This window comes from Lissotriton vulgaris, chromosome 5, assembly GCF_964263255.1.
Source record: "Lissotriton vulgaris chromosome 5, aLisVul1.2, whole genome shotgun sequence".
NCBI lineage: Eukaryota > Metazoa > Chordata > Amphibia > Caudata > Salamandridae > Lissotriton > Lissotriton vulgaris.
Window position 1 is genome coordinate 2,032,293,385 of NC_141693.1, and position 17,073 is coordinate 2,032,310,457.

The 17,073-nt window shown below is 52.2% G+C and overlaps 1 protein-coding gene across 1 annotated transcript in view; it reads right to left on the bottom strand.

The window, feature by feature from the left end:
- ST6GALNAC4 (ST6 N-acetylgalactosaminide alpha-2,6-sialyltransferase 4) overlaps positions 1 to 17,073 on the bottom strand; it is a 215,599-nt gene that overhangs the window by 45,493 nt on the left and 153,033 nt on the right. The window contains exons 4-5 of the mRNA XM_086924946.1: positions 7,787 to 8,196; positions 3,508 to 3,615 (exon numbers count right to left, since the gene is read on the bottom strand). Coding sequence (XP_086781072.1) covers positions 3,508 to 3,615; positions 7,787 to 8,196 — 518 coding nt within the window. The remainder of the gene's footprint in view (positions 1 to 3,507; positions 3,616 to 7,786; positions 8,197 to 17,073) is intronic.

A 17,073-nucleotide genomic window follows, 5' to 3' on the forward strand; every position in this document is an offset into this window, starting at 1 on the left:
GCTCCTATCCGCAGGCACACGCTCCCCTCTGGTACAGTAATGCTCCTGTCCGCAGGCACACCCTCCCCTCTGGTACAGTAATTCTCCTGTCCACGGGCACGCCCTGTCCTCTGGTACAGTAATGCTCCTGTCCGCAGGCATACCCTGTCCTCTGGTACGGTATGCTGCTGTTCGCAGGCACGCCCTGTCCTCTGGTACAGTAATGCTGCTGTCCGCAGGCACACCCTGTCCTCTGGTACAGTAATGCTCCTGTCCGCATGCATACCCTATCCTGTGGTACAGTAATGCTCCTGCCCACAGGCACACCATTCCCTCTGGTACAGTAATGCTCCTGTACGCATGCACACCCTCCCACCTGGTACAGTAATGCACCTGTCCACATGCACACCCTGTCCTCTGGTACAGTAATGCTGCTGTCCACATGCACACCCTGTCCTCTGGTACGGTATGCTGCTGTTCGCAGGCACGCCCTGTCCTCTGGTACAGTAATGCTGCTGTCCGCAGGCACACCCTGTTCTCTGGTACAGTAATGCTCCTGTCCACATGTACACCCTGTCCTCTGGTACAGTAATGCTCCTGTCCGCAGGCATACCCTGTCCTCTGGTACGGTATGCTGCTGTTCGCAGGCACGCCCTGTCCTCTGGTACAGTAATGCTGCTGTCTGCAGGCATGCCCTGTCCTCTGGTACAGTAATGCTCCTGTCCGCAGGCACACCCTGTCCTCTGGTACAGTAATGCTCCTGTCCACAGGCACACCCTGTCCTCTGGTACAGTAATGCTCCTGTCCGCAAGCATATCCTATCCTCTGGTACAGTAATGCTCCTGTCCACAGGCACACCCTGTCCTCTGGTACAGTAATGCTCCTGTCCACAGGCACACCCTGTCCTCTGGTACAGTAATGCTCCTGTCCACAGGCACACCCTCCCCTCTGGTACAGTAATGCTCCTTTTCCACAGGCACACCCTGTCCTCTGGTACAGTAATACTCCTGTCCGCATGCATACCCTATCCTCTGGTACAGTAATGCTCCAGTCCACAGACACACCCTGTCCTCTGGTACAGTAATGCTCCTGTCCGCAGGCACACCCTGTCCTCTGGTACAGTAATGCTCCTGTCCGCAGGCACACCCTCCCCTCTGGTACAGTAATGCTCCTGTCTGCAGGCACACCCTGTCCTCTGGTACAGTAATGCTCCTGTCCACAGGCACACCCTGTCCTCTGGTACAGTAATGCTCCTGTCCACAGGCACACCCTGTCCTCTGGTACAGTAATTCTCCTGTCCACGGGCACGTCCTGTCCTCTGGTATAGTAATGCTCCTGTCTGCAGGCACACCCTGTCCTCTGGTACAGTAATGCTCCTGTCCGCAGGCACACCCTGTCCTCTGGTACAGTAATGCTCCTATCCGCAGGCACACGCTCCCCTCTGGTACAGTAATGCTCCTTTCCGCAGGCACACCCTCCCCTCTGGTACAGTAATTCTCCTGTCCACGGGCACGCCCTGTCCTCTGGTACAGTAATGCTCCTGTCCGCAGGCATACCCTGTCCTCTGGTACAGTAATGCTCCTGTCCGCAGGCACACCATGTCCTCTGGTACAGTAATGCTCCTGTCCGCAGGCACACCCTGTCCTCTGGTACAGTAATGCTCCTGTCCGCAGGCACAGCCTCCCCTCTGGTACAGTAATGCTCCTGTCCGCAGGCACACCCTCCCCTCTGGTACAGTAATGCTCCTGTCCGCAGGAACACCCTCCCCTCTGGTACAGTAATGCTCCTGTCCGCAGGCACATCCTCCCCTCTGGTACAGTAATTCTCCTGTCCACGGGCACGCCCTGTCCTCTGGTATAGTAATGCTCCTGTCTGCAGGCACGCCCTGTCCTCTGGTACAGTAATGCTCCTGTCCGCAGGCACACCCTGTCTTCTGGTTTAGTAATGCTGCTGTCCACATGCACACCCTGTCCTCTGGTACAGTAATGCTCCTGTCCGCAAGCATATCCTATCCTCTGGTACAGTAATGCTCCTGTCCACAGGCACACCCTGTCCTCTGGTACAGTAATGCTCCTGTCCACAGGCACACCCTGTCCTCTGGTACAGTAATGCTCCTGTCCACAGGCACACCCTCCCCTCTGGTACAGTAATGCTCCTTTTCCACAGGCACACCCTGTCCTCTGGTACAGTAATACTCCTGTCCGCATGCATACCCTATCCTCTGGTACAGTAATGCTCCAGTCCACAGACACACCCTGTCCTCTGGTACAGTAATGCTCCTGTACGCATACACACCCTCCCCTCTGGTACAGTAATGCTCCTGTCCACAGGCACACCCTGTCCTCTGGTACAGTAATTCTCCTGTCCACGGGCACGTCCTGTCCTCTGGTATAGTAATGCTCCTGTCTGCAGGCACACCCTGTCCTCTGGTACAGTAATGCTCCTGTCCGCAGGCACACCCTGTCCTCTGGTACAGTAATGCTCCTATCCGCAGGCACACGCTCCCCTCTGGTACAGTAATGCTCCTGTCCGCAGGCACACCCTCCCCTCTGGTACAGTAATTCTCCTGTCCACGGGCACGCCCTGTCCTCTGGTACAGTAATGCTCCTGTCCGCAGGCATACCCTGTCCTCTGGTACGGTATGCTGCTGTTCGCAGGCACGCCCTGTCCTCTGGTACAGTAATGCTGCTGTCCGCAGGCACACCCTGTCCTCTGGTACAGTAATGCTCCTGTCCGCATGCATACCCTATCCTGTGGTACAGTAATGCTCCTGCCCACAGGCACACCATTCTCTCTGGTACAGTAATGCTCCTGTACGCATGCACACCCTCCCACCTGGTACAGTAATGCACCTGTCCACAGGCACACCCGGTCCTCTGGTACAGTAATGCTGCTGTCCACATGCACACCCTGTCCTCTGGTACGGTATGCTGCTGTTCGCAGGCACGCCCTGTCCTCTGGTACAGTAATGCTGCTGTCCGCAGGCACACCCTGTCCTCTGGTACAGTAATGCTCCTGTCCGCATGCATACCCTATCCTGTGGTACAGTAATGCTCCTGCCCACAGGCACACCATTCCCTCTGGTACAGTAATGCTCCTGTACGCATGCACACCCTCCCACCTGGTACAGTAATGCACCTGTCCACAGGCACACCCTGTCCTCTGGTACAGTAATGCTCCTGTACGCATGCACACCCTCCCACCTGGTACAGTAATGCACCTGTCCACAGGCACACCCTGTCCTCTGGTACGGTATGCTGATGTTCGCAGGCACGCCCTGTCCTCTGGTACAGTAATGCTGCTGTCCGCAGGCACACCCTGTCCTCTGGTACAGTAATGCTCCTGTCCACATGTACACCCTGTCCTCTGGTACAGTAATCCTCCTGTCCGCAGGCACGCCCTGTTCTCTGGTATAGTAATGCTCCCGTCCACAGGTACACCCTCCCCTCTGGTACAATAATCCTTTTGTTCACGTCACACATGTATCCACGTGCACCAGGCATAGGTGCTTGTGCAATGCGGCCATACCTGCAGTAGCTCTCGCTCACCATGCCGTACACCGAGATCTTCTCACACAGCTCCATGGCGAGGATCATGGTGAACCAGCCGGTGCTCAGGAAGGAGCCGGACTTCATCCTAAGAGTACAGAAGAACAGAACCCATCAGCCACCTCTGTCCACCTCTGTCCGCCTCTGTCCGCCTCTGTCCGCCTCTGTCCACCACTGTCCAGCATGCATATGAGCACCCCTGACGGTGTGACGGTTCCAGCACAGACCCCCTCTGCTCCAATGCTGTAATGCACAAATCATATGACCCCCCTTATGACTTAATATGCCCCTAGCAGGTGCAAACATCACTTTAATACCATATTCCACCCAAGCACGTGCTACCACCCCTCTGATGCAGTAATGCACCCCCGCACATGCACCCCAGACCTCTGCTACCACAGTAAAACTACAACATGTGCACCCGCGTCTAATGTCATAACCCACCTGTTGGACTTGGCCCTTCTGGCAGGTTCACCCCTGAACTTTTTGCCTTTTAATATTACACAATTATAGTGACTTCTGGTCTTGGCGCACTTTGACACTGTGTCCCAGTGTAAAGTGTGTGCGTATGTGAGATTGGCCTGCCCTCCCATAGGAATGCATGGTGAATGTGTGTGTCCATGGTAGTTCCTGATGTGTGGGGAGTGCAGGCTCGAGTTTGGTATGTGTGGACTCGTGTGATTAAATAATGCGCAATGATGTGCATGGATTTATTGTGCCTAGTGTGGAAGTACCACTTCTAGAAGTTGGCATGTCTGTGCAGTACATGTGAATTGACTGTCTGGCTTGTGATTGGCTGGAGCTAGCTGGTGTGCCTGGCTCCAGGAGTCAGGATGGGTCTGCCCCGATGGTGAATGGAGATATCTGCATGTTGATGGCAGGGAGGAGTGCATCTGGGACCTGAATAGGGCTAGGCCTTTCCTCCACAATGCTGGCTCCACCCCCTGTGGTGTGTCTGATATCCCTGGCCTGTCCTGTGAATAGGGAGAGGGGCTGAGCAAAACAAAGTGCTCAGGAACCAGTTGCATCTGGTTCGCCCCTTGCCTGCACCGATGACAGCAAAGGAAATGTGTGTATAAAAAGAGGCTGTGACCTCATGAAAAATATTCTTGTTTCCTGACTTGACTCCACCAGGGGTGTGTGCCGCTGGGGCCCAGTGGAAGTCTTGCCTCCCTGGGCCCTGCCCAGCCCCTGGATACCTGGAGTTCCTGCTTGGGTCCTAACTGGAGGGGGCTTGCTGCTAGTGGGGCCCAGGAGGGACCGCGATGGGGGCTGTCTCCTGGCTGGAGTGCCCTGTGTACTGGCCCCTGGGCCCTGCATTGCCCCTCCTGATGCTCAGGACTGCTGGGACCCTTTGCTCTGGGGGATCCTTCTTTGGGGGCTTTGTAGTTGCTGTCCCCAGCGCCAGGTGAGCGCTTTATCTTTCATTTAGGGGCAGAGCGCTTTCGTTTTCCCTTGGGGGGAAGCGCTCCTGCCCTCTGGTGGCTATCATGGGTGCCCACCTCACTTATTTAAATAATTCCAGAGCGGGTGCCCACCCCGCTTATTTGTGTGCCTTAGCGGGTGCCCACCCTGCTTCTACGTTTTATTTTGCGTACCGGGGGTGCCCACCCCTCCTTTATGCCCGAAAAATCACTGTCGCGGCCCTCACGGCGAAAACAGGAAGTCAGGCACCGTAGTGTCTCTATCGCTGGGTGGGACGTCCGGTTTTGAAGGGAAGTCCCGCCCGCCGCCGCGCTGGTATTGGCTAGAGTGTCGGCGCCATGCCGGAGAAGGAGAAAAGCCGGCCAGGGCTCTTGTGATTAATGGAGAACCCCGGGGCCACCAGCAGAACGCAGCACCAGTGTCGCGGGGCTCCCATGCGGTGGAGGGAGCCCCGGCCGAGGAGTCAGCCCGGAGCCGCGAGGGCTCCGCCTCCCAAAGTCCCGGTCCCGAGATGGGGGACCGGGTGAAGTATGGTGCATGCCCCTGCCGCCCCCGGAGAAGCAGCCGGTGAGTGGAGCATGCCCAGAGGGTGGGGGGGAGAGAGAGAGCCAAGTGAGTCTCACCCAGAGCGGGGGTGGGCCGGATGGGTGCCCCACCATTTGTACAGAGCCAGATGGCTCCAACGATGGCCCTAATTATCTCGAAAGCCCCAGTGGGGGCTCCCGAGGGCCAGAGAGGGGCCCATGTTCTTGCCCCTGAAGGCCCCAGTTATTCCTAGAGCCAGAGGGCTCCACCGTTGGGGCATTTATTTCTTTGAGGAGCCAGAGTGCTCCAGAGGGCACATGTGTGTTCAGAGCCTAGAGGGCTCCACCGTACGCACAATAGGTATTTCTAGAGCCAGAGGGCTCCAGCAATTGGCGCATGTTTTACTCCTAAGGGCCAGTGAGGGCCCCTGTCGCAGTTTGCATCACAGCTGCCCAGCAGGTAGTGGGCAGCTTCACTGTTTAGGTTTTTCTTTCTAGGGACATGTCTTTGGACTCAGGAGTGAGTAGCACTCCTTTGCCCCTACTTTGGCCTTCCCCAGCTGAGCAGCACTTAGTGCCAGCTGCATCGTTTAGGCCCCTTGCTATTGTCCCCAGCTGCCCAGCAGGTAGTGGGCAGCTTCACTGTTTAGGTTTTTCTTTCTAGGGACATGTCTTTGGACTCAGGAGTGAGTAGCACTCCTTTGCCCCTACTTTGGCCTTCCCCAGCTGAGCAGCACTTAGTGCCAGCTGCAGCGTTTAGGCCCCTTGCTATTGTCCCCAGCTGCCCAGCAAGTAGTGGGCAGCTGCTACGTTTAGGTTTTGGCGCAGTGGTGCAACCTGGACCTTGATGTGAATTATGTGCTAATGCTCTGGGTGTTAGGAAGTGTGCTGTGGGTAGTATGTTTTGCGCATCCTGTGTATGATGACCTACTTTACTTGTATGTTTTAGTTCACAGTTACCAAGTTCCCTTTGTGATGATCCTGGCAGTGGTCCATGTGGCCCTGTCGGGTGTACATAATCCCTTGTAAATATTGCCTGTGCCAGTTGGCACAATGTACATCCTGTGATTATTATTCTGATGTGTTTTTGATAATACAAAGGCTATTTTTGATATAACCTTGTGTGGAGTTCCTTTTGTGGGGGGCCTGGGATGTTGTTGTTGCTGGGTGCGTGTGCAAATGCTTTACACGTTGCCTCTGGGATCAGTCTTACTGCTCGTGTCACGTTGCCAAGGGGGTGAGCAGGGGTTATCTTTGAAGTGTAACTCCCTTGTCCTAACTAGAGTGGTGGGTTTTGCCTGGCTTTGGCACAAGCCTCAGCCAACCAGAATTCCCTTTTCTAACACCACCCAAATGTGCATTCCACCCCACCTCTCTAATGGCGTAACACACCCAATGCTGTAATGAACGTGCAGATATAAACCAGCATGCACGTAGCCCCTCTCATGCAGTAGTGCACCAGCACGCACACAGGCCCCTCTTGTGCCGTAGTACACCAGCACGCACACAGACCCCTCTCATGGCGTAGTGCACCAGCACGCACACAGGCCCCTCTCGTGCTGTAGTGCACCAGCACGCACTCAGGCCCCTCTCGTGCCGTAGTGCACCAGGGTGAAAATTGCAAAAAACACAGTTGATGGACAGAATGTAGAACAATGTCATACATTCACCCCAGTACAAGGATCTGGGCCTAAATCCATCGTTTTTTTGCACTCCACACCACCCCGGGTTAGACACTGGCTATATGCAAATCAGCTCTGACCCTGTGCCTCATGGGAACAGTCCAGTCCGAACTACCAAGCCATGTCTTTCCCAGACCGGAATCAAGCATCCAAGGACCGGTTTCCGGCTATCAGCCTTCATCAGCCTGGATAGCTTGACTCCAGTGGTGTGGAGAGCCCCTCTTGTGCCGTAGTACACCAGCACGCACACAGACCCCTCTCATGGCGTAGTGCACCAGCACGCACTCAGGCCCCTCTCGTGCCGTAGTGCACCAGCACGCTCACAGGCTACTCTCATGCAGTAGTGCACCATACACACAGGCCCCTCTGGTGCCGTAGTGCACCAGCATGCACGCAGCCCCTCTCGTGCCATAGTGCAGCAGCACGCGCACAGGCCCCTCTCGTGCCGTAGTGCATCAGCACGCGCACAGGCCCCTCTCGTGCCGTAGTGCACCAGCACGCGCACAGGCCTCTCTCGTGCAGTAGTGCACCACCATGCACACTAGCCCCACTTGTGCAGTCAGTCACACTCTGCTTTTCACGGGCAGTTCCCAGGAGCAGTATTGTTGTCTTTTCTGGGGAGGCTCACCTGTCCTTTCCGGTTTCGTTTTTGAAGATCTGGTCACAGCGCTCCATCATGGCCTCGGTGAGCGTGTACACCTGCGTCCGGGGGTACATGTCTTTCACCTTGAGCAGTCTCCGGTAGGTGCCCCCCTTGTCATGGTTCAGCACCTTCTCTGGCCCCCAGATGACGTACAGGGTGTCCGGGGACTGCTGGAAGAAGTAAGTGGCGTTGCGGACCAGGAGTGGGACGCTGGTGTGGGACACCACCCGCACAGAGCTCCTGCTGCCCACATCCGCCTCGAAGCCCCAGGTGGGCGCTTGGTTCATGCGCAGCACGCACTCCGCAGAGTCGATCTCCGGCCCCTTCTGGGCCCCCAGCATCTGGCCCGAGCTGGACACCACCGCGCAGTGCTGGCACCGCGCCCTGGACAGCGCCTGGTGAGACAAGAGGGGGAGAAGCATGAGTAGGGGCTACAGTCCCCTTCCCACTGAGAACCTCAGAAAACAAACCCAAGCAGCGCACACTACACAAGAATCTGGATGTCAGACACAAGGAGTCCTGGTGGTGAGCGAGGACACCAGAAAGGGGTGAGTGGTCTTCACAGTGATTAAAAAGCACAGCATCCCCCACCAGGGGCTTCATGGCGCTGAAAACTCCACTAAAGGCACAGTACGAACTGAATGAGGAGTGCGTGAGTCCGGTCGCTGCACTTAGTGGAAAAGTAAGGACAGAGGTTAAAGCTCCAAAAGAGTAAGATTCTAAAAGCAAGAAAGCAGTAAAATACATTTCTAAGGCCATTAAAATGAAAAGGCTACCTCAGAACTCATTAAAATTAAACCTGGGCGGAGTTCGCAGAGTCCTGCTATGAGGAACTCCGCGAAGTGCAAACAAAACTCTGCTGAGCTACTCGGAGCTCCGCAAGTGGTGGAGTGTGTTAGATAAATGCTGTTTGCAATGATTTTCAGTGCCGGATGCATATGCACACTGTGCAATCATCGCAAACAGCGCCATGCACAGGGGAAGCTTTCTCAACGCGAACGTTGTCGTTTCTGAATGCGAGTGGACTCGAGCATACGCGGCAACTCAAAATGAGAAATCTGACCGCCCGGGTTGAGAAATCTCGCCAGGAGGTTAATTTTCCACGCTGGCGATTGCCAACTTGATGTCGACAATTGCGAACGAGGAAAAATCTTGCTGGGAAGTGGATGTTCCTCTCTTACACTCGACAACTTGACGTTGACGAACACAGGCGAGGAAAAAAACTGCGCTCCGCTACGTGAAGCGGAGTTTTTCGGAACTCCACAAGCTCCGCATAACACTGTGTGCAGAAAACTCTGCAAACTCTGCGAGCGGAGTCGACCGCCCAGACTTAATTAAAATTCAGCATTCTGCATATTCGTACAACTTGAGAGTGAATAAATTAAAGTCAGCAGAAAGATTTTAGTGTGATTTGATCATTGCGGAAGTGCGGAGAATCCCAGACTTTTCTGGGAATCAATTGGAAATGTTTTAGAAACTAACACAGTCTAACAGCTCAGGAGCGGGTTTTGCACCTTTGAAAACATGTCCCGGTTTTAAAAATTTTAAACCCTCTGGGAAAAAGCAGGGTGAGCCAGCTAAGCACTGGATCCAGGGAATCCGGTGCGATCCAGAGAATCCAGAGGCATCAGGGAATCTGGAAGGATCAGGGAATTTGGTAGGATCCAGGGAATCCGGCGGGAACAGGGAATCCGACGGGGTGTACAACGACTGTCGTGGTCTGGCGCCGATGTGTGACGCAGTGGCAATGATTCGCACGCAGTATCTTAAAAAGAACTGCAACATTGTGAGGGTATTTCAACCAGTCATTGCACTGAGTGAGGAAATCAGTATTTGGTAACCAACCCCCGCTCCCCTTCCCAGGCCCAGCTAAGCTTTCCTAGCACCAAAGGTGCCTTTTTAAGCTCCTGGCATGGCCCCCGCCTGCGTACCTTAGCTCAGCAGTTTAGTATTTCTTCATTTTGCTTCTGTAGGAGAAGGAGCCACCCAATTCAGGAGGAATCTGAAGACTGGCTCTTTGTCTGAACCCCAGCGGCAGGGCTTTAAGTGGGCCGGGTCCTGCCTGTGCTCAGCACCAGCATTTCTAAAAAGCAGGTACTGAGATGGGTTCCTATTGGACTCTCCATTTTTGCCTTCACCCTCGGGGTGAAAAATAAATCTTACCTCTGCAGCAGCGCCACCCTTCACTGCCTTTGAGGTAACTTCAAAGAGACTCGTTATGGTTCTTTCACAGTCTCATCATTTCAGAACAGAATTATTTTCAATTATTAGTTAGCATTTGTTAAGCGCACAGCTACCCGCAGGCATCCCAGTGCTAGTGACAGCAAGCAGACAGAGTCAGGGGATCTAAGACATATTCTGGTGTAGCCAGGTCTCCGATTGCTTTCGAAAGGATAGATGAGGGGCCGTTGATCGAAGAGGACTAAGAAGGGTGTTCCATAGTCTAGAGGCGTTGTAAGAGAAAGAGCGGCCCCCGGGCGGGCTCCCTTTGTAGATCTGCATCTGCCTGATGGTGAGGAAAGAGAAGGAAGCTCACTTCTGGCGATACACCATGCCTGCATCAGGCCACGGGAGCCCTTCTTGTCACTCATAATTCAGGGTCAATGACCTCGGGTAGTGGCAATCCACAGTATCATGGAACGTTTAACAGCATTATATACGCAACGGAGCTATAGTTGTTGATTATACATCTTACGCAACTAACAGCCCTTGGCAAAGCCAACAGTCCTGGCTTGTTGTAGGTAATCTTACTTGTGTATTATATATCTGGATGCAATCACAGAAGCAGCAGAATGCCAGTCGAGCGGCGCACTGTGCTCTGCACAGATTTTTAGCTTTCACATTTTAAGCCACGCCCTTAACTGCATCGACCACGCCCCTTTGAGAGACCCCCACTTTTTTCATCCCACTTAAAGCCCTGCCCAGCGCAGCCCTTCCTCCTCCTCAGCGCCTTGAGACCCTCAGGGGTGAGTAGCCGTGCTATACAAACCCCGATCGAGTGTCTCCGTCCTGATGCTCCTGAAGGGTAAGGACGCGGCTTTGAGGAGCGATCAATATGTGTCCCTAACAGACTTAAGTGCACGTGTCTGATTAATCTATTAAAGAGCTGACCTTGTGATGATGTAACATGCGAGGATTAGAATACCAATTCTGTTGTTTCTTCACTAAAGGCGATCCTACAATGAAAACAAATCAAGACATATATATATAGTTAGTATCCCGACAAGGTTTTCCCTGGTGTGACATCAATATGTAGAAAAAATGTCACAGGTTGTCATATGCTACTATAGCAGCAACATATTGTACATTTATGATGATGTTTTTATGTATGATTTTTTAAATTATTTATCATATGTATTTATTTGGGGAAATGCTTTTAACTTTTTTTTAAAAAAGTCCATTCAATGCTGTTTTTTAAAGTGTATGACTCAATGACGCTAGGAAAGTATTTTGTCTATATTGGTTAGGACGTGGATTACCCAATTGTGCACTGCCGCTTTAAATTTCGTTCTATCACTCCAAGGCGCTGTCATGTGATCAAGGGTCGAGGAAGAGCCGAAACGCGTCATGGCTATGGTGCGGGGGCGCTTTTGCACTAAATAAAACTTTGCACCTTAAATTCCTGGGTCCGCTGTCGTCCTTCTGCATGCTACAAGGTTGCGACTTCCTGAGTTATATATATATATATATATATATGTATTGATTTGTTTTCATTGTAGGATATATATATGAATAATTGACTCGCTATTAAACTAGAATAAAGCAAATGTTATATGCTGTACACGTGCAATCAATACTAAATGTAGCGCACATTCATGAATGAAGCACGCGTCCAGGTGCACGACTCTACGAAATGCAGGGGGTGCATAAGCAGACGAACGCAGGGAGCCTGGGGGCTCCACCAGGGCCTGGAAAGGGGTGGGTCCGATATGAAACTGAGATGAATACATCAAACAGAAATGGTGGACAGGATGCCCCCTTGGCCTGAGGATCCGGATTAATGAAGGTAGAAGAAATACAGCTGCTTGGGTCCAGGCCTGACATCCATCCGGTCCGCGCCTGAGGGTCGTGGGTGCACTTATGCAACACTCCACACCCTGACCCGTGCACAGGAAGGACCAGAGGTCCAGCCAATAACAAGCATTTGCAATGCAACAGGTATTGTATTTGTCAGGGTTAGAGCTACTGGCGTTATACATGATAATGTCTTTTAATCTATCTGTTTTGGTTTAGAGCGGAGTGGATTTATGAACAGAGACATGGCTGCAGCACTGACGAGAGGTCAAAGAATGAGGAATAACCACTGGGAACAGAGACGCAGCTGCAGCACTGACGAGAGGTCAAAGAATGAGGAATAACCACTGGGAACAGAGACGCAGCTGCAGCACTGACGAGAGGTCTAAGAATGAGGAATAACCACTGGGAACAGAGACGCAGCTGCAGCACTGACGAGAGGTCAAAGAATGAGGAATAACCACTGGGAACAGAGACACAGCTGCAGCACTGACTAGAGGTCTAAGAATGAGGAATAACCAATGGGAACGGGGACACAGCTGCAGCAGTGACTAGACTAAGAATGAGGAATAACCACTGGGAACAGAGACACAGCTGCAGCACTGACTAAGGTCTAAGAATGAGGAATAACCAATGGGAACAGGGACACAGCTGCAGCACTGACTAAAGGTCTAAGAATTGGGAATTAGCAATGGGAACAGGGACACCGCTGCAGCACTGACTAGAGGTCAAAGAATGAGGAATTACCAATGGGAACAGGGACACAGCTGCAGCACTGACGAGAGGTCAAAGAATGAAAAATTACCAATGGGAACAGAGACGCAGCTGCAGCACTGACGAGAGGTCAAAGAATGAGGAATAACCACTGGGAACAGAGACGCAGCTGCAGCACTGACAAGCGGTCAAAGAATGAGGAATAACCACTGGGAACAGAGACGCAGCTGCAGCACTGACTAAAGGTCTAAGAATTGGGAATTAGCAATGGGAACAGGGACACCGCTGCAGCACTGACTAGAGGTCTAAGAATGAGGAATAACCACTGGGAACAGAGACGCAGCTGCAGCACTGATGAGAGGTCAAAGAATGAGGAATAACCACTAGGAACAGAGACGCAGTTGCAGCACAGACGAGAGGTCAAAGAATGAGGAATAACCACTGGGAACAGAGACGCAGCTGCAGCACTGACGAGGTCAAAGAATGAGGAATTACCAATGGGAACAGGGACACAGCTGCAGCACTGACGAGAGGTCAAAGAATGAGGAATTACCAATGGGAACAGGGACACAGCTGCACCAATGGGGACAGGGACACAGCTGCAGCACTGACGAGAGGTCAAAGAATGAGGAATTACCAATGGGAACAGGGACACAGCTGCACCAATGGGGACAGGGACACAACTGCAGCACTGACTAGCGGTCTAAGAATGAGGAATAACCACTGGGAACAGAGACGCAGCTGCAGAACTGACTAGAGGTCTAAGAATGGGGAATTACCACTGAGAACAGAGAAGTAGCTGCAGCACTGACAAGAGGTCAAAGTATGAGAAATTACCAATGGGAACAGGGACACAGCTGCAGCACTGACTAGAGGTCTAAGAATGGGGAATTACCACTGAGAACAGAGAAGCAGCTGCAGCACTGACAAGAGGTCAAAGAATGAGGAAATACCAATGGGAACAGGGACAAAGCTGCAGCACTGACTAGAGGTCTAAGAATGAGGAATTACCAATGGGAACAGGGACACAGCTGCAGCACTGACTAGCGGTCTAAGAATGAGGAATAACCACTGGGAACAGAGACGCAGCTGCAGCACTGACTAGAGGTCTAAGAATGGGGAATTACCACTGAGAACAGAGAAGCAGCTGCAGCACTGACGAGAGGTCAAAGTATGAGAAATTACCAATGGGAACAGGGACACAGCTGCAGCACTGACTAGAGGTCTAAGAATGGGGAATTACCACTGAGAACAGAGAAGCAGCTGCAGCACTGACGAGAGGTCAAAGAATGAGGAATTACCAGTGGGAACAGGGACACAGCTGAAGCACTGACTAGAGGTCTAAGAATGAGGATTAACCACTGAGAACAGAGACGCAGCTGCAGCACTGACTAGAGGTCTAAGAATGGGGAATTACCACTGAGAACAGAGACGCAGCTGCAGCACTGACTAGAGGTCTAAGAATCGGGAATTACCACTGAGAACAGAGAAGCAGCTGCAGCACTGACGAGAGGTCAAAGAATGAGGAATTACCAATGGGAACAGGGACACAGCTGCAGCACTGACTAGAGGTCTAAGAATGAGGAATAACCACTGGGAACAGAGACGCAGCTGCAGCACTGACTAGAGGTCTAAGAATGGGGAATAACCAATGGGAACGGGGACACAGCTGCAGCACTGACGAGAGGTCAAAGAATGAGGAATAACCAATGAGAACAGGGACGCAGCTGCAGCACTGACGAGAGGTCAAAGAATGAGGAATTACCAATGGGAACAGGGACGCAGCTGCAGCACTGACGAGAGGTCAAAGAATGAGGAATAACCACTGGGCACAGAGACGCAGCTGCAGCACTGACTAGAGGTCTAAGAATGAGGAATAACCACTGGGAACAGAGACGCAGCTGCAGCACTGACTAGAGGTCTAAGAATGGGGAATTACCATTGAGAACAGAGACGCAACTGCAGCACTGCCTAGAGGTCAAAGAATGAGGAATTACCCTTGGGAACAGAGACACAACTGCCGCACTATCTAGAGGAGTACAAATGTGGAATTATCACTGGGAACAAAGAAGCTGCTGCAGCACTGCCTACAGGTCTAAGAATGGGGAATTACCACTGCAAACAGAGAAGCAGCTGTAGCACTGGCTAGAGGTCTAAGAATGGGGAATTACCACTGGGAACAGAGACACAGCTGCAGCACTGATGAGAGGTCAAAGAATGAGGAATTACCAACGGGAACAGGGACACAGCTGAAGCACTGACTAGAGGTCTAAGAATGAGGATTAACCACTGAGAACAGAGACGCAGCTGCAGCACTGACTAGAGGTCTAAGAATGGGGAATTACCACTGAGAACAGAGACGCAGCTGCAGCACTGACTAGAGGTCTAAGAATCGGGAATTACCACTGAGAACAGAGAAGCAGCTGCAGCACTGACGAGAGGTCAAAGAATGAGGAATAACCACTGGGAACAGAGACGCAGATGCAGCACTGACTAGAGGTCTAAGAATGAGGAACAACCACTGGGAACAGAGACGCAGCTGCAGAACTGACTAGAGGTCTTAGAATGGGGAATTACCACTGAGAACAGAGCCTAGAGGTCAAAGGATGAGGAATTACCCTTGGGAACAGAGACACAACTGCAGCACTATCTAGAGGAGTACAAATGTGGAATTATCACTGGGAACAAAGATGCAGCTGCAGCACTGCCTAGAGGTCTAAGAATGGGGAATTACCTCTGGGAACAGAGACACAGCTGCAACACTGATAAGAGGTCAAAGAATGAGGAATTACCAATGGGAACAGGGACACAACTGTAGCACTGTCTAGTAGTCTAAGAATGGGGAATTGCCACTGGGAATAGAGACACAGCTGCAGCCCTGACGAGAGGAGTAAGAATGTGGAATTACCACTGCAAACAGAGAAGCAGCTGCAGCAATGCCTAGAGGTCTAAGAATGGGGAATTACCACTGGCAACAGAGACACAGTTGCAGCACTGTCTAGAGGTCTAAGAATGGGGAATTACCACTGGGAACAGAGACACAGCTGCAGCACTGTCTAGAGGAGTAAGAATGGGGAATTACCACTGGGAACAGAGAAGCAGCTGCAGCACCGTCTAGAGGAGTAAGAATGGGGAATTACCACTGGGAACAGAGACACAGTTGCAGCACTGTCTAGAGGTCTAAGAATGGGGAATTACCACTGGGAACAGAGATACAGCTGCAGCACTGTCTAGAGGTCTAAGAATGGGGAATTACCACTGGGAACAGAGAAGCAGCTGCAGCACCATCTAGAGGAGTAAGAATGGGGAATTACCACTGGGACCAGAGAGGCAGCTGCAGCACTGTTTAGAGGAGTAAGAATGGGGAATTACCACTGGGACCAGAGAGGCAGCTGCAGCACTGTCTAGAGGTCTAAGAATGGGGAATTACCACTGGGACCAGAGAGGCAGCTGCAGCACTGTCTATGTTAGACGGATCATGTAAGGCGCACAGCTACTCCATTGACTGTCCCGGCGCTGGGCGTGATGACAGTTTATCGCTGTGCAGTAGTGACCCCCGAACTGAGCGTTAAAGCTGAAACAACCAAGTTTTCAGTGATTTCCTGAATGCCAGAATATCCTGCATCATCCTCAATTCCACCGTCAAGGTATTCCACAGTTGCGCCGCCTGAACGTGGAAGCAGCGCCCCCCAATCCCTGCTCAGAGGTATCTGCGGGTTCCTGCCAGTTGAAGTGCTGAAGACCTTAGTGTGCGGTGAGGGTGGCAGTATTGGACTCTCTTTGCAATGTACCCGGCGCTAATGCCGTGGAGGGCTTTAAAAGCAAGAACCATGGCCTTAAATGGGTTCCTCTTTCGGACTGGGAGTTCAACTGTGTGGACATACGAGCTCTGGGGCCGAGCATGAGTACTGCTCTGGCTGCTGCATTCTGGGCCCCCTGCAGCCTTGCCAATTCATACAACCCCAGGTACAGTACATTCACGTAGTCCAACCTGAAGACTATCAGTGCTTGGACCACCGGTTTTCTGTGGCAGATAGGCACGAGAGGCAGAAACTGCTTCAGCATCTTCAGCATGCCAAAGCAGGGCCCAGCCACCGTCTGGACCTGTGCCTGCATGGAGAGGTTTTCATCCAGCTTCACCCCCAGATTTTTCACTGACTTTACGGATGTTGTAGGGGGACATGTCGACTGGCCACCAACTGCGCCAGGCATTGCTGGGACGGTGGCCCAAGAAGATGATCTCCGACTTACCAGGATTGCATTTTAGCTGGTTGCACTGGAGCCAGGAGAACACTTCTGTTAGACAGCTGCCGATCATGTCTCCATTAAAATCCATATCTTTTTTGCAGGTGAAGAGCAACTGCATATCGTCCGCGTATGATAAAATTTTTGCTCCATGGCCCTTGGCCAGAGTCGCTAAGGGTGCCACATATATTTTAAAAAGGGTAGGGCTCAGGATGGACCCCTGAGGCACACCCACCTCTAGGGGAGGGATAGGGACGGCGAAAGGTGGAGACCATGATTCTAGGACTCTAGTAAATATT